The 27,989-nt window shown below is 48.0% G+C and overlaps 1 protein-coding gene across 2 annotated transcripts in view; it reads left to right on the top strand.

The window, feature by feature from the left end:
* Positions 1-27,989, top strand: part of LOC147100498 (endothelin-converting enzyme 1-like) — a 312,062-nt gene that overhangs the window by 182,599 nt on the left and 101,474 nt on the right. For both annotated transcript variants that reach the window (XM_085966797.1, XM_085966796.1), the window contains one exon: positions 18,317-18,441. In XM_085966797.1, the coding sequence (XP_085822923.1) occupies positions 18,317-18,441 (125 nt within the window). The remainder of the gene's footprint in view (positions 1-18,316; positions 18,442-27,989) is intronic.

Genomic DNA, 27,989 nt, shown 5'->3' on the forward strand with positions numbered 1-27,989 from the left:
TGAGCATATCCCTATGGCCCAGGTGAGTGTTGCCAGCATGTAAGTGGTGCTTGTGTGTGGTGGGAACTCCCTCTGTCCCCTGCACACCACTGCCTGCAGTGGCAAGCGTTATTCAAGTGCTGTTACATTTGTATAGCGCCTTTCACATCCTCAGAACAGTCAATTAAGTACTTTTGAAGTATAGTCACTGTTGTAATGTGGGCAAACATGTCAGCCAAATGGCACACCGCAAGATCCCACAATCAGCAATCCGATAAATGACCAGGGAAGTTGGTTGGTTGGTTGAAGGTTAAATATTGGCCCGAGTTCCAGGACAATTCCCCTGAGCTTCTTCACGGTGCTGTGGAATATCTTACGTCCTCCTGAACAGACAGACAGGGCCTCCACTGCACTCCAGTATAAACCTAGATTATGTGCTCAAGTCTCTGGAGTGGGGCTGTCTGAAATTGAGGCCAGAGTGCTACCACTGCCACTCTGGCCGGAATTTTGCCGGTGCTCAGAGGGCAGGTTCGGAGGCTGGTCCGCTGTCAACCCGCCTCCATGTCAGTTTCCCAAGTGTCAGGTCTGTCTGCGCTTTACAGACCCGACACCAATCAGCGGGTGAGCCAATTCAAATACTTAAGAGCTTGTTAAAAGGTACTGAAGTATCATTTTACCAGCTTTTTTGTGAGGTTCCTGGTGCTCGGGGATCACGTCAGGTAAGTAGGTCGGGCTGTCAGTGACTCCATTACTCTGAATAGTTGACAGCTGCAAAAGTGGTATAAAAGCTCCCATTTCACAGCTGTTCACTTTCCAATCTGAGAAGCTGGAGCCTTCAGGACTTGGAAGACACTTTTGAGCTTTATGCAGTTTGGAAGTGTTTGGAGTAAACTCTCTATCCACTGTCACCTCCTTGGAGCATGCTCTCTCACCATTGACATCGCTTCTGTCATCTCAACTTCAGCTGCCATCTATTCCAGCAGCATCGGTATCCTTAAAAAAAAATCTCACCTTGGTCCTCAATCCCACCACGATCAGCCCCAACACCAACATCACCAGGCATACCAACATCACCAGGCACACCAGCATCACCAACACCAACCTTCTCCGCAATCACCTGATGCTGCACAGGACACAGGGCATCAGCGCCTGACCACATTGCTGCTCGGGACGCCAGGGATGGCCTCACCGTGGCCAGATTTACTTCACTTGATGCTGTACACCCTGGCTGCCACATGATGCGGCAGGTTGGCACCAGCCCATACCAACACCATAAAGCATTTCTACAATGTCCAAGCCATTCCTTTCACACTCATCACTATTGCGGGGGATAACATTATGTCTCACCATTCACTGCAACTCACTAAACCACTTCCAAAGGTGCACACAAATCTGTCCAAGAAGGCAAAGTGTGGAAAATAAAGATTTCAATGTTTGGCAACACATCAACAGAAACTTTACATGAACATTGGCAGTAACACCCAACTGCCTGCCCTTGTGTGTTGTTAATTGGTATGATTGGACAAGGATGAGTGTGAGGGGTGGCTAGTGAGAATGGGAAGTGATAACATAGATAGAGAGGGATGGGTGGAGGTGTAAGGTAAGTTGGTCTGAGTAAGGATGTGCAGGAGTAGGGTAGGGAAGGCAGAGTGATGGGGATGTGATGGGTGGCACAGCAGGATGAGGTTGAGTGTGGCTTTGCAGTAACGTTTTGTGATCTACTGAGATCATTGAAAGGTTTGCGCCACTTCAACCTGGTCCTCCTAACGACATTCCTGCTCGTGCCCTCCTGTGCAATGTGCAACCAGGCTGCGTTGGTGTCCTGGGGAGGGAAGAGAAACTCCCTGCGTGCTGTCATGGGAAAGTCTGGGTGCAACCGTGCACCTTTGTGCAGTGCTTGTCGGTGTTTGCAGCACCTCAATGCTGTAGAACACGTGACAGCACAACTGTCAAAATCAATGGACATGGCCCCTTTAAGGAAACCGGCTGATGACATGACATCATCAGACCCGCTTTCTTTTAATTGGCTGGGAACCTTGCAGGGCGGGCTTAACAAGCCCAATGAACGGAAAATTCTTCACTCAGAGCGGGATGGAGCCGAGAGCAGGGTCGCAACCCGCCACCTACCTCGGCCGGTGAAATCGCGGCCTCTGTGTTTGGAACAGACCTGAAGAGACAGAATGATAACACAAAATGGAGGGTGACATCTGACCAAAAGTTTAAAAAACCTTTGGCAATGGTGACGCCAGGGTGTGGAAACCTCATTGCCAGTTTAATGTAGCAATCTTAGGTTGAGGTCTCGGAAGTTTGAGTGTGAGGCAAAGAAAATGAACGTGACCCTCTGGTGATTTAGTTCAGCCGCAGTTGGAATAGTACCCAGGTTTGGTCACTGTTTACGGAAGGTTAGAATAACTGGAGTGCAGTAAAGAGAAGGCGAGATGGTTCTTGGGTTTGGTGACATGAGCTGCAATGATGGATTAAAGGAGCTCGGGCCTCATCAACATATTGCCGGTGAGCTACGAACGGCAATCGGGCGTCCAGAGGCTGCTCGCAAATTCCAAGAAGGTGAAGTTGGGCCGACGCCACTCGGGGAGGGCCTGAGGGGGGAGGCGATTGGAGGTGGGGGGGAGGCATTGAGGAAGGGGGCAATCAGGAGGAGGCCAAGTGGGAGATGGCAACGGTCTTCGGGACCACGATGGAGCCGGGACGAGCACTCCTACTTCTCCCAGCTCCGCCTTCAGGTAAGTATTTTAAAAATTTACATATTTGGTGACAACCTGCAGCAGTCCCTTTTAAGGATCGCTGGTTAAGTTGCACGGAGACCTGGTTATCCTGAGCACAGCAGACCCGGAACCACTGCCTTCAGTGAAGCCCAATTTCACGAAGGGGGCCTCAGAGACGTTCGGATCCCTAATTACATATGAAAAGGGCCTAACGTCTGTATTAGACATGGGCTCTGGACGCCTATACTAGAGCCCTTACCAAAATGATGGTCGGCGCGGTACGTGCGCGCGCACTCCGCCCGCCATATTGGATTCTTAGGCACCCATATATTTTTTTTTATTCGTTCATGGGGTGTGGGCGTCACTGGCAAGGCCGGCATTTATTGCCCATCCCTAGTTGCCCTCGAGAAGGTGGCGGTGAGCCGCCGCCTTGAACCGCTGCAGCCCGTGTGGTGAAGGTACTTACAGTTTATCATAGCAGTTTTTCATAACTGAGGGGCTTGCTAGGCCATTTCAGAGGACAGTTAAGAGTCAACCACATTGCTGTGGGTCTGGAGTCACATAGGTAAGAACGGCAGATTTCCTTCCCTAAAGGACATTCATGAACCAGTTGGATTTATACGACAATCCGATAGATTTCATGGTCACCATTACTGACACTAGCTTTTTATTCCAGATTTATTTAATTAACTGAATTTAAATTCCCCAACTGCCGTGGTGGGATTTGAACTTGCGTCTCCTGGATCATCAGTCCAGGCCTCTGGATTACTAGCCCAGTAACATTAAGACTACACTACCGTTCCCCTGTAAAACAGGTGTGGCATCAATGAACTTCTTAGCCAAGGAGTATAATTGCAAATTTATAATGAAATGATTAAAATATTAAATTGTAAGTTGTCCTTAAGAGAAGTAAACCTGCGGACTAAACTATCTCCTAAATAGAGGGTGCAGAGCAGGCTCCTGTTGAGCCCAGTATTTATCTAAAAGGTGGCGCGAACTGATTAACAAATGGAGGGGATAGCGTGCATCTTCTGGTCCAATTGCTGAGCAGCTATTGGATCCAATGAGTAGTTGGCATATTTTCTGTTCCTAACACTGTGTTGAATCATGTTTTAAAAATTTTAATTTGAAAATAGTGGTAAGCTGTAAAAATGAATATAAAGGGTTTATTGAAAGTCTGTCATTCACCACAGATTGAAGTAATCAGACACACACGCTGGGTAACTGGCTGATTTCAGTCCTTGCGTTTGGCACTTCCTTTGCCACGCCAACATTTACTTCAGTGTGTGATCTGCTGCAGCCTGCTTCGTAAATGAAGGTCAACTCATTGGCAGAGTTCCTCCGGACCCGTGCACAACTCGGATAATGCGCATTGAAGAAAACCTGGCAATTTCAGCCCTTTCGCGGAGCAGTGCGTCTGTGGCATAGGATGCAGTGGCTCAAATTCAGACCTGTTCTGTAAGGGGTGGGGGCCTTTGTTGCAGGAGGAAACGGAAAGCTAAAAGTGCCAGATGTTAGAGGAGCTCCAGGATAAGAATCTGGAAGGGAACTGCAATGGAGATGGAGTCGAGATACAATTTTGGGGCTTATGCAATCTGGTTATCAGAATGATAGAGAAATGAACCAGATGGGTCTAATATTCTTTTATTATTTCTTTAATGCCATTGTTAGAATTACAAATGTTGTCAAAATAATCATGTTGAGGTTGTAACTAGGATACTAAGGCAGTGCCAGTCAAAAGAAGAGTGCTGGGGTGTGATGGTTTCTGTTGTGGAATTGCTCCTGGTGCAAGCAATTGCTCAGAGTGGTGAGGCCGTTGGATCTTGGGCTGGCGAATTCCGAGCATTGGCAGTAACTCCCAAGAAATCTGTGCGCCCACAGAGATTGGCATGGACAGCTGATCGAAATCCGCACATGCAAATTTAACCTTCTGACCACTGATGAATCCCTAAAGGTCATTCTACATAGAACCCGGTGTTAGCCGTGGCTCAGTAGTAGCACTCTCGTCCGTAGTTAGTTATACAGCACAGAAAGAGGCCCTTCGGCCCATCGTTGTGGGTTCAAGTCCCACACCAGGGGCTTGAGCGCAAATTCTCGGCTGACACTTCAGTGCAGTGCTGAGGGAGTGCTGCACTGTCTGAGGTGCCGTCTTTCGGATGAGACGTTAAACCGAGGCCCCGTCTGCTCCCTCAGTTGGATGCAAAAGATCCCATGGCGCTACTTCGCGGAAGAACAGCCAAGTTGTCCCTGGTGTCCTGGCTAATATTTATCCCTCAACCAACATCACCAAAATAACTGATGTGGTCATTTATCTCCATGCTGTTTGTGGGAGCTTGCTGTGCACACATTGGCTGCCGCATTTCCTACATTACAACAGTGACTACACTTCAAATGTACCTAATTGGCTGTAAAGCACTTTAGGACGTTCAGAGGTCGTGAAGGTGTTACATAAATGTAAGTCTTTCTTTTGAACAGAATCTGAAAAACACATTCCATATGCAAATTACATTTCTAGCTCAGCTGGGCATAGGAAGACAGGAATTTTTTTAAATATTTGTTTATGGGATGTGGGCGTCGCTGGCAAGGCCGGCATTTATTGCCCATCCCTAGTTGCCCTTGAGAAGGTGGTGGTGAGCCGCCGCCTTGAACCGCTGCAGTCCCTGTGGTGAAGATATTCTTACTGCTTTTCGTAGTAGTTTTTTACAATTGAGTGACTCGCTAAGCCATTTCAGAGGGCAGCTAAGAGTCAACCACATTGCTGTGGGTCTGGAGTCACATATAGGCCAGACCGGGTAAGGACGGCAGATTTCCTTCCCTAAAGGACATTAGTGAACCAGATGGGCTTTTACGACAATCTGATAGTTTCATGGTCACCGTTGCTGATACTAGCTTTACATTCCAGATTTATTTAATTAATTGAATTTAAATTCCCCAGTTGCCGTGGTGGGATTTGAACTCACGCCTCCGGATCATTGCTGGATGAAATGAGACCAAGGTCCATCTAGTTGCCATCTACCATCCTGGTAGTCACATGATACAATGATAACGGAGTTTTGACTAATCCTAGCAATCAATTAGTTTACAACAGACCCAGACATGACACGAGGAAAACCCCCAGTGGTGGAGAGCTTTGGGAACCATAGGTCCAAAGTCACCTGTCATTTTAATTCACCGCTCCATTCCCACTCGGACCTCACCGTCCGCGGCCTCTTGCATTGTTCCACGGAAGCTCAGCGTAAACTCGAGGAACAGCACCTCATCTTCCGATTAGGCACTTTGCAGCCTTCCGGACTCAATATCGAGTTCAACAATTTCAGATCACAACCTCGGCCCCTATTACATTTTTACTTATATTTCTTTCCACCCCTTTCACAGAATCACAGAAACCCCACAGTGCAGATAGAGGCCATTTCGGCCCATCGAGCCTGCACCGACACATATCCCACCTGATCCCTGTAACCCCTACACCAACAAATATCCCACCCTATCCCCGTAACCCCACGTATTTAATCCCCCTAATACTAAGGGTCAATTTATCATAGCCAATCATCCTAACCCGCACATCTTTGGACTGTGGGAGGAAACCGGAGCACCCGGAGGAAACCCACGCAAACACGGGGAGAATGTGCAAACTCCACACAGGCAGTCACCCGAGGCCGGATTCGAACCCAGGTCCCTGGCGCTGTGAGGCAACAGTGCTAACCACTTGTTTTGGGCCTTCCCTTCTTCCCCCCCCCCACCTTTCCTTTTTTCTCTCTCCCACACGGCAGCTGTTTTTCATCCTGCCAGTACACTTCACACCTCATCTCAGCCGTCTTTTGTCTCCACTTGTCCTATTACCATCTCGTTTGGTTTTGAATACCTCTTGATGTCTTTTTTAGTTCTTTTGTTCTATCGCAGCCCTGCCTTCGATCTATTTTCTTTTCTTTCCAGTTTTGAAAAAGGGTTTCGACCCGAAACGTCAGCTCTGATTTCTCTCCACGGATGTTGCCTGGCCTGCTGAGTTTTTCCAGCATTTTCTGTTGTTATTTCGGATTTCCAGCATCTACAGTATTTTGCTGTCGTACACTCGCCACACGTCGTGTCTCAAATTACTCAGATACTGGATCCCAAAATATTATTTTCTGAAAGAAATTGATCTAATTTGCATTGGAATAAATCAATACTAACTGCTTCCACCGTCTCCTTGGGGAGCCTGATCCATTGGTTGACCACTCGCTCACTGAAATCATGTTTCTGCTGCTGGGGGCAGCCAGTTTCTTTGATTCCAGCAGCACTTTGCCCTCAAGGGTCCTCCTGCTGAGGTGGGTCTCGGTACCTCCAGAGGCAGCAGGGTACAAACTCCTGCTGGCATCTAATTTTACTCTGAAGTTTCATGGGGTTATTCTTGGCAAACTCTCTGCAGCACCTGATTTTTACTGAGTATTTGACATTGAGTAGCATTCCTTTTATAAGGCGGTCTGTGGGCATGGCCAAACCTCATGGTAAACCTATATTCAAAAAAAAAAAGCTGTACGAACAAAAAAGAATGTTTTTCAGATGTTTAACGTAAGTGTTACTGACAAATATGGCACGCATTTGTGTCTGGCGCAACGGGAGTGCAACACTGTTAAGTATTTGGCAGCTCTCCATTTAAGGAGATCGGGTAAAGATAGCAAAATAAACACTAGCAAAAATAATTTAGAGACTTTGAGAAAAGTGAGCTGACTTCACTGAGGTCTGTGCCAGGTCCTTTGCTCCAGGTCATTGCTGCGTACAATAAGTGGGGACACAGCGCGGTTCACTACAAAGCGAAGGGGCATTTTGCCCCGCTGATCCTTCGTGCGTTTCTAACCTCGCCTGAGCCATTAACGGGTTTGCCACCGAATGGAACCCGACAGCGTGCGGAGAGTGAAAAGGGGAAACATTTCACTTTCCCAAATTAATTTCAGCGGGGGTCAGGGGAAACTTTCCTCAGAATTGCGTGAGGAAAATGACTGGGACGAATGCAAAGGAGACTTACTAGATTGGTACCAGGGATGAGGGACTTCGGTTACGTGGAGAGACTAGACTAGCTGGGATTGTTTTCCTTAGAGCAGAGAAGGTAAAGGGGAGATTTAACAGGTGTTCAAAATTGTGAAGGGATTTGATAGAGTAAGTAAGAAACAACTATCCAGTGGCAGGAGGTTTGATAACCAGAGGACAGAGATTTAAGATAATTGGCAAAAGAACTAGAGAGCAGGAGATGAGGAGACATTTTTTATCGCAGCGAGTTATGATCAGGAATGCGCTGCCTGAAAGGGCGGTGGAAGCAAATTCATTAGTAACTTTCAAAAGGGAATTGGATATATGCTTGAAAGGGCAAAATTTGCAGGGCTCTGGATAGCTCTTTCACGGCTGCGATGGGCCGAAAGGCCTCCCACTGTGTTGTATCATTCTATGACTGCAAGTGAAAATGGAGTTTGAAGTTAGACGGCTAGCTGGCAGAGTATGAGTTGCCATAGTGATAACACCCAGCCTACAATGCACTGTCTGGTGTTGCCACACTCGCCCTCAGCCACAACTTAGTGAAAGGAAAGCGGTGCATTAAAAACTGGGTTTCCCAGAAATTTGGGTCGGGGGCTTCCTGCGGGTATAAACCCCCAATCTGCACTTACCTAGCGCGCCGGCCGTTGAGCTGTGGGCCCGAGTGGGATTCCGATCCTGGGCCTCCTCCACCTGCCGGCGCGCAGTGCTTGCGTATCCCAGGGGCGCAGTTAGTTCGATGCGTCCCCTGGGATCACGTGGGCCATGGGGAGCCAATGGTAGCAGGGAATGCTTCATTCATAAGTTACCTGTCAAACCTATAAATACTATAAGCCCCAAAACATCACTAAATCTTCAAATAATTTTTTTTTTTAAATCACATGAAATAACTATTTTAAACAATAATTTAAATTTTAAAAAAAATTTATTTTATTTTCTAACAGGGCTAAAAATAAACTTACCTTTCTTTAAAGTATTTAAAAATAATAAACCTGTGGAAAAAATGTTTCAATTTTAATTAATTCACCACTTACCTTGTTAGAAGCAGGCCTTGTGACTGCTTTTTATATGTCTAACTTCTGCAGACTTACCCTCCCGGGAAAACCTGCAAAGAAAATGTAAGTTCGATGCGCACGCGCTGCCTCTCCTGCGCACGCGTTCGACTTCTGAACCCCTTCTTTCAGGGGAACGGAAGTGCCGGTTTCCCGCGCATGCGCAGTGCATGCAGGAAACTGGCACTTCCATTGGGCCTATGGGTGAGTACCCCGTGCGTACTCACCCGTGGAGACCTGAATTTCTGGGCCTAAGGCCCAGAAATTCGGGTCGGAGGCTTCCCACGGGTGCAAGCCTCCGACCTGCACTTATCTAGCGTGCCGGCCGTTGAGCTGTGGGCCCGCGTGGGTTTCCAATCCTGGGCCTCCTCCAACTGCCGGCGCGCAGTGCTTGCGTATCCCAGGGGCGCAGTTAGTTCACAGCGTCCCCTGGGATCACGTGGGCCATGGAGAGCCAATGGTAGCAGGGAATGCTTCATTCATAAAATTGACAGGAAGAACTGTCAAAACCATAAATACTATAAGCCCCAAAACATCACTAAAACTTCAAATAAATTTTTTTTAAATCACATTTTTTAAATAACTATAAATTATATAAAATAACTATTTTAAACAATAATTTAAATTTTTGAAAAAATTAATTACATTTTCTAATGGGGCTAAAAATAAACATACCTTTCTTTAAAGTATTTAAAAATAATAAACCTGTGGAAAAAATGCTTTAATTTTAATTAATTCACCACTTACCTTGTTAAAAGCAGGCCTTGCGCCTGCTTTTTATATGTGTAATTCCAGGAGACTTCCCCTCCTGCAGAAACCTGCAAAAGAAACGTATGTTCAACGCGCACGCGCTGCCTCTCCGGCGCACGCCTTCTTTCAAGGGAACGGAAGTTCCGGTTTCCCGCAGTGCACGAAACCGGCACTTCCATTGGGCCTACAGGTGAGTACCCCGTGCGTACTCGCCCGTGGAGACCGGAATTTCTGGGCCATTACATTATTCAGATTCCAAAATATGACCTTTCAACTTGAGAGATTTGAGTAATGCTATTTGTGTGTAGGATGCAGTGGGATCAAGGCTACATGATTCTGTACAAAACAAGCCATTGTTGCAGCTCTCTGACCTTTCTGTACAAGTAGAATGATACAACACGAAATAGACAAACGCTTCAAAGGATTTCTGCGAAAGTGCCTGATAAAGGCTCAGTCAACTTTGTGTTTGTGATGGATCGTTTTTCCCAACGTTCTCTGCCTTTTACCCTTTTTGCCTGAAGGCTCTGACACTTGCTGAGGTTGGGCTCCACAGGCACCCCAGTTATCGTCTCGTACCTTGCCAAAAGTGGCCATGCTAAACAGGGTGAGCCCAGTCGGTGATTGTTGGCAAGACATTTTGCCATCAATGCCATCCTTGCCAAGCCTTCCTATTTGCTGTTAGTTGGCACAACATTGTCACTCTCAGTCAGGGAGGGCCTAAGCATGGCTGGTGTGGGTGTGGAACAGAATCTGACTGGTGCTTTTCTGAGTTTGGGTGTGAGGAATAATGTTGAATAAAGGTCACTTTGCAGCTGGATGTGTTATGCCTGACCTGGGAGTGCTTGATATTGGCACTGGGTGATAGAATGGGAAAACAATATAGCATTCACCAGATCTGATATCCTGCATGTTAATGAGGTTTAAATTATTCATTCTTCAACACGCATCACTTCACTGTTTGTATATTTTAAAAAAGGGCAGAATAAAAGGATGTATTGTGTGGTCTTGGTCAGCCAAGGGTAACTCTGGGCAATTAACTTCCCTTCCTTTCAATTTATTTTTCCTGGTTCTCACACTAAGTTTGGCTTTAGCTAAGTTGTAAATGCACACAGCCTCCACTCAGCCCTTTTCCCTTCAGGGCTATTTAAATGATTACTGCGGACACTGAACTGACCCTCTCTGGCTTATCTCTTTCACAGCCCAAGATCTCGCATTAAAGATTACTTCCCCCCCCCCCCCCCCGCCCCCCATTTGCTCTGTCAATGCTCACCCCTCCCATCCCCTCTCCTCCCCTCCTGACGGTAATTATTTCCTACAGGCTACAGGCACCTGTTGTGTACGGGATACTGCGGGCAACAACTTGCATCTATATAGCGCCTGTGGGGGAATGGGGTGTCACAGTCCCGGTTACTATGGGTGGGGGTGAGGTGGCAGTCCTGGTTGGTATTGGGGAGGCCAGCTGTAAGACTGAAGCTGCAGCCCTGGCCGCAGTCGGCTAGCTCCGATCAGACTGGTATTGAACATTGCACCTGCTTAGTTGCTCTCCGGCCTCTACCTTTACCCACCAGTGCACTGAGAGAAATAATACCAATTAATTCCAGAAATTGAGGCGGGCCCTTGGGCAGGCAGCCTTTTTCTGGAATGAGACCTGGGGGCTGGACTTTTTTAAAAATTCGTTCATGGGATGTGGGCGTCGCTGGCAAGGCCAGCATTTATTGCCCATCCCTAGTTGCCCCTGAGAAGGTGGTGGTGAGCCATCGCCTTGAACTGCTGCAGTCCGTGTGGTGAAGGCACTCCCACAGTGCTGTTAGGGAGGGAGTTCCAGGATTTTGACCCAGCGACGATGCAGGATCGGCGATATACTTCCAAGTCAGGATGGTGTGTGACTTGGAGGGGAACTTGGAGGTGGTGGTTGTAGTGCATGTACCTTTAAGAGAGAACTACTTTTACAGCTCCTGTATACTGTAGTACCGGCAGTGACCACACCTGTATATAAGCCTTGAGCATGCCTCTGTACCCCAGTCTTGAGACTACCCTACTCCAGTAAATACCTGTTGATTGTTAAGTTACAGCATCCGTGTGGTTATTGAAAAACATCATACTCTCAGAATCACGGATCTGACAGTGGTGTTCCCATGCGCCTGCTGCCCTTGTCCTTCTAGGTGGAAGAGGTCGCGGGTTGGGGAGGTGCTGCCAAAGAAGCCTTGGCGAGTTGCCGCAGTGCATCTTGTAGATGGTACACACTGCAGCCGCGGTACGCCAGTGGTGGAGGGAGTGAATGTTTAAGGTGGTGGATGGGGTGCCAATCAAGCGGGCTGCTTTGTCCTGGATGGTGTCGAGCTTCTTGAGTGTTGTTGGAGCTGTACTCATCCAGGCAAGTGGAGAGTATTCCATCACACTCCTGACTTGTGCCTTGTAGATGGTGGAAAGGCTTTGGGGAGTCAGGAAGTGAGACACTCGCCACAATACCCAGCCTCTGACCTGCTCTTGTTGCCATGGTATTTATGAAGCTGGTCCAGTTAGGTTTCTGATCAGTGGTGACCCCCAGGATTTGATGGTGGAGGATTCGGCGATGGTAATGCCGTTGATTGTCAAGGGGCGGTGGTTCGACGCTCGCTTTTTGGAGATAGTCATTTCCTGGCACTTGTGTAGCGCGAATATTACCTGCCACTTATCAGCCCAAGCCTGAATGTCGTCCAGGTCTGTCTGATCACAGGTTTGGGAGTCTGTACTGGGATGGGAAATCAGGCAGTGCTACACCAGAACAACAGGCCATCATCTTAAAACTAGAGCTCGGCCATTCAGGAGTGAATTAGCATGTTCTCACCGTGAAGACTCGCACATGAAGAATGACCACGTGGGGGGGGTGGGGGGGAGTACCGGGGGTGGGGGGAGTACCAGGGTGTATCTGGGGCCGGTGGAACCATATTCCAGGAAGGAGCCGAGGCTTTCAGGAGAAAATAAAGAGGAGAAATATTTTTTTTTTTCGAGAATTAACTGCCGCATGTCCTGGACAAGGTCTTTTCATTCTAGGCACCCATCCTACACTTATCTTCAGCTTTAACAAGCTCTCTATTTGAATGGGTTGGGGGGAGGGGATGCAGAGTAAATGTTTGTCCCTTTGTCCCTTTTCGCTGATTCTGTTAATCCCCTTTCTTAGCTGCCTTTTCCCTTATGTGAGCTTTCCTTTCCCATATAAAAAAGCCTTACCTCTATAAACTTGTCACCATGGAGACGTGACAGTGGTTCACAGGATGTATTTCTTCGAGCCCTTCTCTTTCACGCGTTCAGCTCCCCAATGACTTTTATATGAAAAAGCCTTTCATGGTGTCGGGCAGATTGTCAGTCTGGTGTCTCTCTTGCCTATGCTTTTAACTCTTATTTCCACCGTTTTGATTTTGGTTTAAAGAGGCACCTTCTTCATTAAAAAAATATTTACAATTATTTTTGTTTAGTTACTAGGGGAGGAGAGCTGTAATATCATGTGGTGAGTGGCCCAGTGCGCGACATACAATCTACCTTACAAAAAGAAAATACTGCAAATGCTGGAGAAACTCGGCAGGTCAGGCAGCATCTGTGAAGAGAGAAACAGAGTTAACGTTTCAGGTCGATGACCGTTCGTCAGAACTGGAGAAAGGTCATCGACCTGAAACGTTAACTCTGTTTCTCTCTTCACAGATGCTGCCTGACATACAACCTACCTTATTGTGTTCCCAACCAATGTTTACCGCCCATTCAGTTTGGGACTGGACTTTCTTGTTTTTTCAAAAGGCTCTCTGGTAACTGAAGACTTTCTTCTCTCTCAGTGACTGTGATGCGTTGCCTATTAAGGCTTTGTATGAATGTTCAGAAATAGGCCCAAAGTCACCCAACCACTTCCCCGTTCCCCTCTGCTGTTTCCCTGTTTTGTTTTGGAATGAAACACCAGAAATATGACTTTGGGTCCTGTTGTACCTAAAATGTTCGGCACATATTTATAGCCCGGCGGAGCTTTGCGTGGGGTGGCGGGGCTATGTTAATGAGCGGCAGAGGGTTTTTCCAGAGGTTTTTGCAGAATTGGCGTAAAAGATTGCGGAAAATCAGATCGAGTGTTGATACAGTTGTTCGTCAATTACACTCAAATTTCTTCAATATTTTCCACCAACAATCGACATTGCACCATACTTGCGCTATTGTTTCAGAGCAAGTTTCCAGGTAATTCCAGGCCATTAATCTTTCTCGGACCTTGTTAAACTGTATTGGGAAGTAGATTGGTTGAAGCCAGGAATACTTGTGAGCTATATTTTGTGCTCATTCAGTCAATGGGTGCAGGAGGAGGCCATTCGGCCCATTGTGCCTGTGCCGGCTCTTTGAAAGAGCTCTCCAGTTAGTCCCGCTCCCCCGCTCTTTCCCCATAGCCCTGCCAACTTTTTCTTTTCAAGTATTTATCTAATTTCCTCTTGAAAGTTATTATTGAATCTGCTTCCAGCATTCCAGATCACAACAAAAAATATTCTCCTCCTGGCTCTTTTGCCAATTATCGAAAGAAAGAAAGAACTTGCATTTCTGTAGCGCCTTTTGCAACTGCAGGTCGTCCCAAAGCACTTTACAGTCAATGAAGTACTTTTGAGGCGTAGTCACCGTTGTAATGTCGGCTCTGTAATCGTAAATCTGTGTCCTCTGATTACCCACACACCCGGCATTTAAGGGGCGGTTGTTGCATACATGAGGGAGAAGGGAATAGAGGGATGAGAGCAGGGTGGGAAGAGGTATTTAGAGTGGGAGGAGGCTTGTGTGAAGTATAAACACCGGCACAGACCAGTTGGCTGGAATGGCCTATTTCTGTGTTGTACATTTTAAGGCAGCACGGTGGCATAGTGGTTAGCACTGTTGCCTCACAGCGCCAGGGACCCGGGTTCGAATCCGGCCTCGGGTGACTGTCTGTGTGGAGTTTGCACATTCTCCCCGTGTTTGCGTGGGTTTTCTCCGGGTGCTCCGGTTTCCTCCCACAGTCCAAAGATGTGCGGGTTAGGTTGATTGGCTATGATAAATTGACCCTTAGTGTTAGGGGGATTAAATACGTGGGGTTACGGGGATAGGGTGGGATATGTGTTGGTGTAGGGGTTACGGGGATCGGGTGGGATATGTGTCGGTGCAGGCTCGATGGGCCGAAATGGCCTCTATCTGCACTGTGGGGTTTCTGTGATTTCTGTGAAGTAATTGTATATAACATTGAGCCTCTACTCCTGAATTGACTGGCATTTCTGGGAACATTAATTAGATCCTTTATTTACCCAGCGTGAGTCTGTCCTGTTTTCCGAGTCACAGAGATTGTTGCTTTTCCTATAGGCCCGATGGTGGGTGAGATGTGTGTGAACAGTGTCAGCATATGGCCAGTCATTTACAGCTAACTACTTCCTTACTAATTGCCTCGTGAAAACGTCTTCACAGTTTGGGTGGCTAAGTAATGATTAGGAGCATTGTGTTAAACAAGGTGTTAATAGGGCTCCAACTACAGCCTCATTGTACTGTAACCAGCCAAAGTCTTCTGCTGTGTTTACATTACAACATTGCCATCTGCAGCTGCCAGGCCCTCACCAACAGCACTGATTGGTAAATGAGGCAATACCCACAGCAACAACAACTTGCATTTATATGGCACCTTTAATGTAGTAAAGCATCCCGAGGCACTTCACAGGAGCGCTATCAGACAAAAATTGACACCGAGCCACATAAGGAGATATTGGGACAGGTGACGAGGTAAGTTTAAGGGAGGAGGCAGTGCGGTTTAGGGAGGGAATTCCAGAGTTTAGGGCCTAGGTAGCTGAAGGCACGGCCAGCAATGGTCGATCCCTGGCAGCACAGGGTCCCCACCTCAAGGAGCATAGCACCACGCCCCCCGCCGTGGCGTTGGGCGCTACTGGATGCCATTTTGTCTGGCAGCAGGCGGGCTGAGTGTGATGGTGTTTACGCAGTCGTTCCTTTGTTGTCCTTGGACAGGTTCAAGAACACCGGCAGGCAAGCCAAGACTATTGGCCAAGATCATCAAACTGAACTGTCTCGGAAGCACTTCTGTCCAATGCAATAGCATTGTGTTCTCTGATTAATCTGGAGAAACAGGCAAGAATGTACAAATGGAATGAAATAATCCAGATTGATATCACTCTGATCGTTTCAGGGGGAACAACTGGTAATTTTGGCCTCTTGTGACCATTTACGCCCCTCCCTTATATAAATACTCAACAAGGGCAGCACGGTGGCATAGTGGTTAGCACTGTTGTCTCACAGCGCCAGGGACCCGGGTTCGAATCCGGCCTCGGGCGACTGTCTGTGTGGAGTTTGCATATTCTCCCCGTGTTTGCGTGGGTTTTCTCCGGGTGCTCCGGTTTCCTCCCACAGTCCAAAGATGTGCGGGTTAGGTTGATTGGCTATGATAAATTGACCCTTAGTGTTAGGGGGATTAAATACGTGGGGTTACAGGGATAGGGTGGGATATGTGTTGGTGTAGGGGTTACGGGGATCGGGTGGGATATGTGTCGATGCAGGCTCGATGGGCCAAAATGGCCTCTATCTGCACTGTGGGGTTTCTGTGATTTCTGTGATCCATGTATCATTCTCATGGGGCCGTAATTTGCGGCTCCTACGGGGTGCGTACGAGGTGCGCATGCGCCCATAAGGGCCACGCAAGTTCCGGGTTTAGGCATGCGCTAAAACCCGGAACTTGCGATCTGCACGCATCCCCGGGAAAAGGGTCTCTGCGGGTGGAGCCCAACTTCTGCCCAGCGAATGCCCGTGAAATTCTTACGCCTGGTAAAAGCAGACGTAAGGCCTGCTTTTACCAGCGTAAGAGTTTTAAAAAACAGAAATATAAAATTTTAGCAATAATTTATACATTTAAAAACTTGTTAAATAAGGTAAGTTTATTTTTAGCCCCTTTAAAATATGTAAATTTATTTTTCAAAAAATTACATTTTTGTTTTAAATATTTAATTAAATGCAATTTTAATTCATTTTAAATATGTGATTTTTAAAAATTATTTATTTGATGTCTAGGTGTATTTTTTGGGTTATTCCCATCATGGGGTTTCTGTACATACGGAATCACTAAGTATGAATGGAGATCCTCCTTGTTTCATTCGTTGGGCCGGCCCACGTGATCCCAGGGGCGAACCGCCTGCACCCGTGGGATACGTGGGCCTCTGCCCGCGGGTACCCGGAGAGTCCCAGGACCGCGAGCCTCCGTGGATCCCGAGGCCCAGGTATGCGGGCATTTTATTTGCGGACCGGAGGCATTTCCCCGCGGGAAGCCTCCGACTACAAATTCAGCGCCATGGCGATTTATGTCGATGCAACTCATCCATCACCTTGGGTTTGCAGACAGAAAAAGAGGTACTAAATTTTTATCCAAAGAATTGGAATAAAATAATTTGCGTATCTCTGGCGCTTTTCACGACCTCAGGACTTCCCAAAGCTCTTCACGGCCAATGAAGTATATTTGCACTGTAGTCATTGTTGTAATGTACGGAAACATGGCAGCCAATTTATGCACAGCAAGGTCCCATAAACAACAAAATGAGCTGAAATCGGGAAGCATCTTTTCACACAATGGGTAGTGGAAATCTGGAACACGCTCCCCAAAAGGCTGTGGATGCTGGGTCAATTGAAATGTTCAAGACTGCGTTTGATAGATTTTTAATATAAAAACAGAAAATGCTGGAGACACTCAGCAGGTCAGGCAGCATCCGTGAAGAGAGAAACAGAGTTAACGTTTCAGGTCGATGACCTTCCGTCAGAACTGGAAAAAAGCAGGAAATGGAACAGATTTTTAAGCAAGTTTAGGGGCTGGGAAAGGGGGGAGGGGATGAAAGAACAAAAGGGAAGGTCTGTGATAGGATGGAAGGCAGGAGAATTAAAGAGACATTAAGAGATAGTCAAGGCAAAAGGAGCTGGTAATGGGACAGGTTAATAAACAAAGGCTGGCTCTAGATGAAGTGTAAATTGCGCTGGCAGAATGAAAGACAGCTGCCATGTGGGAGAGAAGAACAAAAGGCACAAACAAAAAGTGTGGATAAAAAACATGTGATCAGGGCCGAGGTTATGATCTGAAATTGTTGAACTCGAATGTTGAGTCCGGAAGGCTGTAAAGTGCCTAATCGGAAGATGAGGTGCTGTTCCTCGAGCTTACGCTGAGCTTCCGTGAAACAATGCAAGAGGCCGAGTACGGTGAGGTCTGAGTGGGAATGGGGCGGAGAATTAAAGTAACAGGCGACCGGAGGCTCGGGGTCACCCTTACGGACTGAACGGTGGTGTTCGCAAAGCGGTCACCCAATCTGCGTTTGGCCTCCCCAATGTAGAGGAGACCACATCGTGAGCAGCGAATACAGTATACTAGATCGCAAGAAGTACAAGTAAATCGCTGTTTCACCTGGAAGGGGTGTTTGGGGCCCTGGACAGTGGGAAGGGGGGAGGTATAAGGACATGTGTTGCATCTCCTGCGCTTGCACGAGATAGATTTCTGTTGGGTAAGGTTATTAAGGGATATAGACGGGTAACTGGAGTTGAGGCACAGATCAGCCCATGTTCTAACTGAATGGCAGAACTGGCTCGAGGGGCTGAATGGCCTCCTGCTGTTCCTATGTTCCACCTGAAAAGGCAGACAAAGGGCGTGTGTTTATGAACAAATCTGAACTAAAACTGTGCTGAAACACGGGGATAAATTTTAATTAACTGGGGAACGTCTATAGATGTTTAACTTTTGCGTTTGTATTTATTCAATGACTCTAAAACGTAGTTGCAGTTTTTTAAAAGAAAATTCTGTCTTACCTCTAGAAAACACCACGTTGAACACGACAAGTGAAGCCGAACGCAAAGCCCAGCATTATTATCAGGCCTGCATGAACGAGCAGAAGATTGAGGAGTTGCGAGGACAGCCCCTTCTTGACATCATTAACAAAGTGAGCACTGACAGCACGAGGACAAACCCATCGTTGTGTAAACTCCCCGCGCTCATCGTTCTGTCAGCTCTCCATTGGTTTTCAGGCAGGATACTGTGTCTAAATGTTAAATCCAAGACAATATTGCTTTATTGATCCTGTGCTAAGAACCTCTCGGATGTATTTATACTCCTTTCAGTCACTTGTTCTTGGGACTGCTGATGATTCCTTTGAGCCCCTTGTCCTACTCCTCTCTCTCTCTCTCGCTCCAGATCTAGTCAAGATCACTCTAGCACACTGGCATCGTTCAGGTGTGTTTTTAAGGATTGATCCTCAGTCTCTGGTGAGTTAGCTGATCTGAATTGGGATGATGCTCCTGAACCTTGGAAGAGGAAAGTCAGCTTGAGTCCCCCTTCCTTATCAAAGGGAATCCCTCTATTCTCTGTGCTATAAAGAGTAGGATAAGGGAATAGAAGAGGCCAGATTAGATGCATTTACAGTGAGGCATCGCAGAAGTTGTTATCAGTCGATACTATTTAAACCCTGCAAAGTCCTTGAATTTGTTGCCGCCTCCCAAATCCGTACCCATCTTTCCCACAACTCCATGTTTGAACCCTCCAAATCAGGTTTCCGCCCCTGCCATAGTACTATCAAAGTCACGTGACATTCAATATGACTGTGACCATGGTAAACTATCCCTCCTCATCCTTCTCGTCCTGTCTGCAGCCTTTGACACGGTTGACCACACCATCCTCCTCCAACGCCTCTCCACCATCGCCCAGCTGGGTGGCACTGCCCTCGCCTGGTTCCATTCCTATCTATCGAGTCATAGGCAGAGAATCACCTGCAATGGCTTCTCTTCCTGCTCCCGCATCGTTACCTCTGGTGACCCCGAGGATCTGTCGTTGGCCCCCCTCCTATTTCTCGTCTGCGCGCTGCCCCTTGGCGACACCATCCGAAAACACAATGTTCCACATGTACGCTGACGACACCCAGATCTACCTCACCACCACTTCTCTCGACCCCTCCACTGTCTCGGATTTGTCAGTCTGCCTATCTGAGCAGAAATTACCTCCAATTAAATATTGGGAAGACCGAAGCCATTGTCTTTGGCCCCCACCACAAACTCCGTTCCCTGGCCACCGACTCCATCCCTCTCCCTGGCAACTGTCTGAGGCTGATCCCGGCCATTCGCAACCTTGGCGTCCTATTTGACCACTAGCTGAGCTTCCAGCCCCATGTCCTCTCAATCACTAAGACCACCTATTTCCACGTACATAAAATCACCAATCTCTGCCCCTGCCTCAGCTCGTCTGCTGCTGAAACCGCCATCCGAGCCTTTGTTACCTCTAGGCTCAACTATTCCAATGCTCTCCTGACCGACCGACCTCCTTGCACCTTCTCTAAACTTGAGTTCATCCAAATCTCTGCGGCCCATACCCGAACTTACTCCAAGTCCCGTTCATCCATCACCCCTGTGCTCGCTGACCTACATTGGCTCTCGGCCCAACAACGCCTCAATTTTAAAATTCTCATCCTTATTTTCAAATCTCTCCATGACCTTGTCCCTCTCTCCCTATCTCTGTAACCTCCTCCAACCACCACCCCCCCCCCCCCCCCAACAACCCTCGGATCTCTGCGCTGCTCCAATTCTGGCCACTTGCGCATTCACCATTTTAATCGCTGCACCTACCTCTTTAACCAAGCTTTTCGTCACCTGTCCTAATATCTCTCTCTTTGTCTCGGTGTCACATTTTGTTTGATTTATGCTCCTGTGAGCTGCCTTGGGACAGTTTATGGCAAAGCCGCTGGATATAAGTCCAAGTTGTTGTTGGGCCTCACAGTTTATTACCTTCTCCTTGGAAGCTGGGAAACGAAGGGAACGAACAGTCCAGTGCTATAGATTGGCCGGGTTCCCACAAGTGCAAGGAACAACTGACGGAACACATGTTACTTTGAAAGCCCTAAATAATAATCCCCCTCAATTGCATTAACATGAAAAGGCTTTCATTCCCGAAATGTCCAGCTAATGTGCGATGCCAATCACCACCTCCTGCAGATCAATGGCCACCACCCAGGAGCGGTAGGTGGCCCTTTGAGGGCTGAGGTCACTCTCACCAAGGTGAAGCTGCTGTTCCTGAAGGACCAGCACCCGTTGACATTAAGGGGAGCCGGGCCCAAGTATGAACGCCCCTCGGGTGTTGGCATTGGAGGAGCCCACTGGTGTTGGGCACAGGCTCAGAGGTGCTACTAGTCTGTGTCCTTACAGACCGAAATAGTCGCTATCTGAATGCACCACCTGAGTGACATAATAAAACTCACTACGCACTTGGTTTGAGTATAAAGCAAGGCTTTAATCAACTTGTTTCAGAACATGGAGGTCTAGTTGTACTTCACTAGTTCCTTGTCTTACAAAATGTCCCTGGCAAGCTGGGGCCCACGCCCGAGTATTTATACTCCTTGGACGGCGCCACCAGCTGGCCGTCCAGCATTATTTCATGAGTAGTTTCTTGATGATGATGAGATTTATAACACTGAGTGCATGGTCAATGCTATATTTTGACAATCCGTATAAAGCTACCTGTGCTTCCCCCCTAGCCCCACCTTTACCAACTGGATTTATAAACCTTTATAGATCACTGGTTACGTCTCAGCTGGAGTGTTGTGTCCAATTCTGGGCGCCACACTTCAAAAAGGATATCGAGGCCTTGGAGAAGGTGCAGAGGAGATTTACTGGAATAGTACCAGGTCTCTCATTTACGTGGAGAGACTAGAGAAGCTGGGAAAAAACAACAGAAAATGCTGGAAAAACTCAGCAGGCCAGGCAACGTCCGTGGAGAGAGAAATAGAGTCAACGTTTCAGGTCGAAACCCTTCGTCAGTCCTGAGTTTTTCCAGCATTTTCTGTTGTTATTTCGGATTTCCAGCATCCGCAGTATTTTGCTATCGTACTAGAGAAGCTGGGACTGTTCTCCTTCGAGCAGAGAAGGGGAAAGGGAGATTTAATAGAGGTGTTCAAAATTATAAGAGGTTTTGATAGTGTAGATAGGAAGAAACTATGTCCAGTGGCAGGGGGGTTGGTAACCAGAAATTAGAAATTTTTTCACAGCGAGTTGTTATGATCCGGAAAGCACTGCCTGAAAGGGTGGTGAAAGCAGATTCAGTTGTACCTTTCAAAAGGGTACTAAATATATACATGAAAGGTGAATTTTGCAGGGCTGGGGGCAAAGAGCGGGGGAGTGGGACTAATTGGATCGCTCTTTCAAAGAGCCGGCACAGGCGCGATGGGCCGAATGGCCTCCTTTTGTGCTGTTTGATTTTATGATTCTATGATCTTGGTAGCTCGCTTCCTCCTGCTCTGTCTCCGGCAGTCTTTTCGGTCTGCCTACGAGCTGCAAACCTTCTCCCTCTGCAGACTTAACATTTCTTAGATTGTTGTTGATCCTTCAGTAGCAGTTCTTTGGTGTTTGTTATGCCTTTTCCTACAAGGGAGTGCAGAGTTAAAGAAATGGGATTGGCAAGCCCACTTATCACTCGTGTCTCCATGGATATTATTGTTAGACTCTATTTAAACACCTCTCCTTCAAGACTATCCACACCAACTGTGGCAGACCGCAAGCGCTCTCAGTGGTTTGGAGTTAGCGTGGCGCATTATTGTTTCCAGAGGTTCCCTGTGACTGGTTAGTTTTCCAGTTGCCCGGGTAATGAGACCGTGAGGGCAGGAGAGGTAAGGATGTGGGCCACGTGCCCATCAGTCCTACAGGAAGTGCATGGGGAGCAGCCTCTACACCCACCTTGGCCAGTCTGAGAAGTCATTAACCCTCTTCCTGTGCTGTGTGGCAGTTGGTGGGACACTGGAGGCTGTAATCGCCACCCCTGCCACCTCCCCTAATCCCCCCATAAATTCTGGACCAGCCTCTTACAGGACTGATGCCCACAGTCCTCAAGAGGCCTGATCCAGAAAGCAAAGAGTTGGAATAAACGGGTCTTTTTCCGAGTGGCAGGCACTGACTAGTGGGGTACCGCAGGGATCGGTCCTTGGACCCCAGCTATTCACAATATATATTAATGATCTAGACAAGGGAACTAGATGTAATATCTCCAAGTTTGCAGATGACACAAAGCTGGGTGGGCGTGTGTGCTGTGAGGAGGATGCCGAGAAACTCCAGGATGATTTGGACAGGTTGGGTGATTGGGCAGAAGCATGGCAGATGCAATATAACGTGGATAAATGTGAGGTTATCCACTTTGGTGTCAAAAACAGGAAGGCAGATTATTATCTGAATGACAATAGATTGAGAAAAGGGGAAGTGCAACAAGACCTGGGTGTCCTTGTGCAGCAGTCGCTGAAGATAAGCATGCAGGTGCAGCAGGCAGTTAAGAAGGCAAATGGTATGTTGGCCTTCGTAGCGAGAGGGTTTGAGTACAGGAACAAGGATGTCTTGCTGCAGTTGTACAGGGCCTTGGTGAGACCACATCTTGAGTATTGTGTGCAGTTTTGGTCACCTTATCTGAGGAAGGATGTTCTTGCCATGGAGGGAGTTCAGTGAAGATTCACCAGGCTGATATCTGGGATGGCAGGAATGACGTATGAGGAGAGATTGGGTCGATTGGGCTTATACTCGCTGGAGTTTAGAAGAATGAGAGGGGATCTCATTGAAACTTATAAAATTCTGACAGGACTAGACAGACTAGATGCAGGAAGGATGTTCCCGATGGTCGGGGAGTCCAGAACCAGGGGTCACAGTCTAAGGATAAGGGGTAAGCCATTTAGGATAGCGATGAGGAGGAATTACTTCACCCAGAGAGTGGTGAACCTGTGGAATTCTCTACCACAGAAGGCAGTAGAGGCCAATTTATTAAATACTAGCTGGGGAGCCCCGCGTTGCAAGGGCAATTTTGGGGCACGAGGGCAATTTTGGGGCGCTTGGTCTCCCTGCCCCTGTGTGTGTCCCCTCTCCCTGTCATGTCCTCTCCCTGTCCTATCCCTCCCTCCCCTCCTCTCCCTCCCCTCCCCTGTCTCCCTCCCTCCCTCCCCTCGCCCACCCCCACCCCCGCTCCCCCACTCCCCTCTGTCCCTCTCTCCGGCCCCTCCCCCTGCCTAGCGCCTGAGGTCCGGAGCTGAGGTCCCCCGCGTATGGCGCGGCTGATGGACGGCCGCTGTGGGTGGGCGGGCGGCGCATGCGCGGTCAGTGGGCAGGGATCAAGGGATATGGGGAGAAAGCAGGGACAGGGTACTGAATTTGGATGATCAGCCATGATCGCATTGAATGGCGGAGCAGGCTCGAGGGGCCGAATGGCCTACTCCTGCTCCTATCTTCTATGTTTCTATCCTTATTTCTACTAGGACATCCACTCAAAAATCAGAAAACCTGGGAACTTCTCAGCTGAACCTCCCATAAATGCTGCTCCTTTCTCACTCATTGCTGCACTCAACAACAACAACTTGTATTTATATAGTGCCTTTAACATAATAAAATGTCCCAAGGCGCTTCACGGGAGCGTTATAAGACAAAAATTTGACACCGAGCCACATAAGGAGAAATTAGGGCAGATTACCAAAAGCTTGGTCAAAGAGGTAGGTTTTAAGGAGCGTCTTAAAGGAGGAAAGTGAGGTAGAGAGGTTTAGGCAGGGAATTCCAGAGCTTAGGGCCTAGGCAACTGAAGGCACGGCCAACAATGGTTGAGCGATTATAATCAGGGATGCACAAGAGGGCAGAATTAGAGGAGTGCAGATATCTCGGGGGAGGTGGCGAGGGGATGTGGGGCTGGAGCAGATTACAGGGATAGGGAGGGGCGAGGCCATGGAGGGATTTGAAAACAAGGATGAGAATTTTGAAATGGAGGCGCTGCTTAACCGGGAGCCAATGTCGGTCAGCAAGCCCTAATTTGCACACTTGGGGGTAGATTTTCCTGAAGCTGTTGGGAAGGAGGCGGGACTTCAACTTTTGGGTTTTTGTCCCGCCTACATCGATGCCTGGCCAATCTGCGCGATTTTCCCTTGATTGACCTTGTTGAGCCCGCCCAGCGGGCTCAGCGGGCCAATTAAGGGCCACCCGGCAACAGGTGACGTCACAGACTGAAATGTCATCTGTCAAGAGTTCTTGACAGATGAAATATCAGTGTTTCACAGCTGTTTGAAGCTGTCAAACACTGACAGTCTGACTTCTAACCTGAGTCCTTCTACACAGACTCAGTTAGAAGTCTCACCGGCAATGAAAGCTGAAGGCTGTCACTTTTGACAGATCGCAGCCATTTTGCTTTCAGTGCCGGCTGAGTGATGGACTCCCGAAACCTGGAGGAAGAAAGGCTGTTAAGGTAAGTACAGGTAATTTAAACTTCTTTACACACTTTAGACACACCAAACACACTTACCTTTGCACTTATGCACCCATCACTCACCTGAACACCGACATCGCGACCCCTCCAAGTCCTTCAACCCGACGGCCTGCCTGCTCTAACCTGACGTGGTTTGGAGCCGTCGGGAATCCCACACGACACCCCTCAAAATAGGGATTAGGCTAAAAACTGCCTGTTAACAGGCAGTTAATTGGCACTAATCCCTTTCTGCCTCAGGTCGGCGGGTCCCAGAGCGGGGCGGGTACCCGCCTCCTGTGAAACTTACGTGGAGGCGGGTTTTGGGTGGGATGGTGTCGGGACCCCCGAATTCGGGATTTTCCCCCCCCCCACACGCCTGAAACCCCGCCTGACGGCTCCATGAAAATCTACCCCCTAGTGCGAGTTAGGACACAGGCAGCCGAGTTTTGAATGACCTCACTTTACGGAGGCCAGCCAGGAGTGCGTTGGAATAGTCCGGTCTAGAGGTAACAAACTCATGAGCTGTTCTGCTCCTCACCAGAAGCAGTGCCTGCCCCTTTAACCAGCGTCACTGAATCACCCTCCCTCCGTGCAACAGTAAATCAGTGAGCCATGGTTTAACCCCTGCCATCCCGCTCCCCCACCCCCCCCACCGTAAATACTGAGGGCCGGTCCAGGAGACTTGAGTCAGTTAACGGTGGGGGCGGGGCGGGGTCACCTGCGGGTGGAAGTCCCATCCCCCGCTAACCCACAAATTGGATAAAAATCCAGCCCAAAGTGTCTTAAAGAAAAATTTCCTGATTTTTGAAGTTTAGGGTGAATATAACAGCAATAAAGTTATACAATAGCAAAATACTGCGGATGTTGGAAATCTAAAATAACAACAGAAAACGCTGGAAACACTCAGCAGGCCAGGCAACATCCGTGGAGAGAGAAATAGAGTCAACGTTTCAGGTCAAAGACCCTTCGTCAGAACTGGAAGAAGTTGGAAATGTAACAGATATTAAGCAGGTGCGGAGACAGGGAAGGAGGGGGCGGAGGGGAGGAAGGAATTTAAGGGACAGTTTGTGCTAGAATGCAAGGCAGGAGTGGTTTAATGTTGCAAATGGGGATGGCAGAATCATCAACAGCTGCCGCCTGAAAAAATGGGGCGGGGGGGGGGTGGTTATGGTCTGAAATAGTTGAACTCGATATTGAACCCAGAAGGCTGTAAAGTGCCGAATCGAAAGATGAGGTGCTGTTCCTCGAGTTTACGCTGAGCTTCGTTGGAACAATGTAATAGGCCGAGGACAGAGAGGTCAGAGTGGAGCGGAGTGGTGAATTAAAGTGACAGGCGACCAGAAGCTCGGGGTCCCCCTTACCAACTGGCTCCATTTCAAAATTGCGCAATAAAGTTATTCCTGGAGTGGCTTTATTGACTTTTGTTTCACTGCCACACTGCATGAGGTGAAAATATTTTTTAAAAAACTAATCTGTCATTTTTTTGGACTTGTCAACTATCTAAAGATTAAAGTGCGCTCTGCCCACATTCCCTGTGAAAACACAGAAGGAATGGTATAAAAGGACCGGCCTAGCCACTGCAGAATATGAATGATATCCCACTCGAGTGCTGTCTAATCAGCTCTGTGGGAAATTAAGAACATTTACAATAGCACCTTATCACCTCTCCAAGCATCCCAAAGCACTTTACAACCAATGAGCTACTTTTGAAGTCCGTTATGTAGGTAAACGAGGCAGCCAATTTGTGCACAGCAAGATCCCACAAACAGCAAATGAACGAATGACCAGATGGCCGGTTTATTTGGTGGTGTTGGTCGGGGGATAGATCTTGACCAGGAAGAAGAACTCCCTGCTCTTGTGCCATGGGATCTTTTGCTAAACAGGCAGACAGGGCCTCGGTTTAATGTCTCAGTCAAAAGACGGCACCTCTGAAACAACAGCAGTCCCTGGGTGCTGCACTGAAGTGATGATTGTGGGTTAAAGTCCACGACCGCCTAACTCGGAGCCGAGAGTGCTACCAGCTGAGCCAAGCTGACACCTGTCAATACAATGTTTTGACAAAGGGTTTCGACCCGAAACGTCGACTCTATTTTCTCTCCACGGATGTTGCCTGGCCTGCTGAGTTTTTCCAGCATTTTCTGTTGTTATTTCGGATTTCCAGCATCTGCAGTATTTTGCTACCGTGACACCTGTCAATACCTTGTTCCTCCGAAACAAAATATTTGGGGGTTTTTAAAAAAAAAAAAGAGGGAACTGAGATTATATTTTTCTACAAATATATAAAGGACTCTGGCAGATGCACTTCAATTCATTCTCGGGTTCTGTTTCACACATTTCTAAGCTATGATGAAACTGTTGGAGAGTGTAACGGAAGCAATGTCCTGATTATAGTGGAGCTTCATTGAGAAATGGCCATGTTTCAATGCCCAGTGTTTGATGTACTCTGTGTCTGTCCTTTACAAGTCCGCTCTCTGTGAAAGCACTCCCCCTTCTTTGTAAAGGCTCTGGGGAGGATGTCATCAGACTCTGAATACAGTTGGCCTATTTCAAAAGGGGAAAAACAGCAAATTGAAAGTCAGGTCCAACAAAGAGCAGGAGGGAACAGGGCCTCCACCTGCTGATTCCGTGACCTCTTCTATTTGTTGGATTCTTACAGTGCCACACACCCTAGCCATCCTGGCCGAACTGATCTGAACCGCCTCAGTTAACACCAGCGCACTGTAGCGGGTGCACTGTATGAAACTATCAGCTACTACTACTGTTGAAATCCATGTCCAGTCCAAGTGATTCATTGTATTTTTCCCCCCAGAATTGGAGGAGCGCAGAGATCTCGGAGGGTTGTGGGGCTGGAGGAGGTTACAGAGATCGGGAGGGAACGAGGCCATGGAGGGATTTTAAAATTGAGGCATTGGTGGACCAGGAGCTAATGTAGGTCAGGAAGTAATGCAGTTGCAGGCAGTGTGAGTCACATTGGACGGTCAAGGCTACCTTATTACATTGACTGATTACAAAACAGCGACTTGCAATTAGATGGTGCCTTTGAGGTGGAAAAGCAGCCCAAAGCACTTGAGGTTTGACTTGGGCTTAATCGATGGGCGAGTGGGCAACTGCAGTGTCCTAATGAGACGTACAGGCAAGGGTAGTCCCATGTTCAATTCCTGGCCTGTAGGACTTGGCCACAGCAACTTGGGGGCACTGCAGTTGGCCTTGGTGTCCCCTGGGATAAGGAAGTCCGGGTTCCCATTCCTGACG

Source organism: Somniosus microcephalus, chromosome 25 (assembly GCF_052327205.1).
Source record: "Somniosus microcephalus isolate GS21.2 chromosome 25, FLI_Smic_1.0, whole genome shotgun sequence".
NCBI classification, from domain to species: domain Eukaryota; kingdom Metazoa; phylum Chordata; class Chondrichthyes; order Squaliformes; family Somniosidae; genus Somniosus; species Somniosus microcephalus.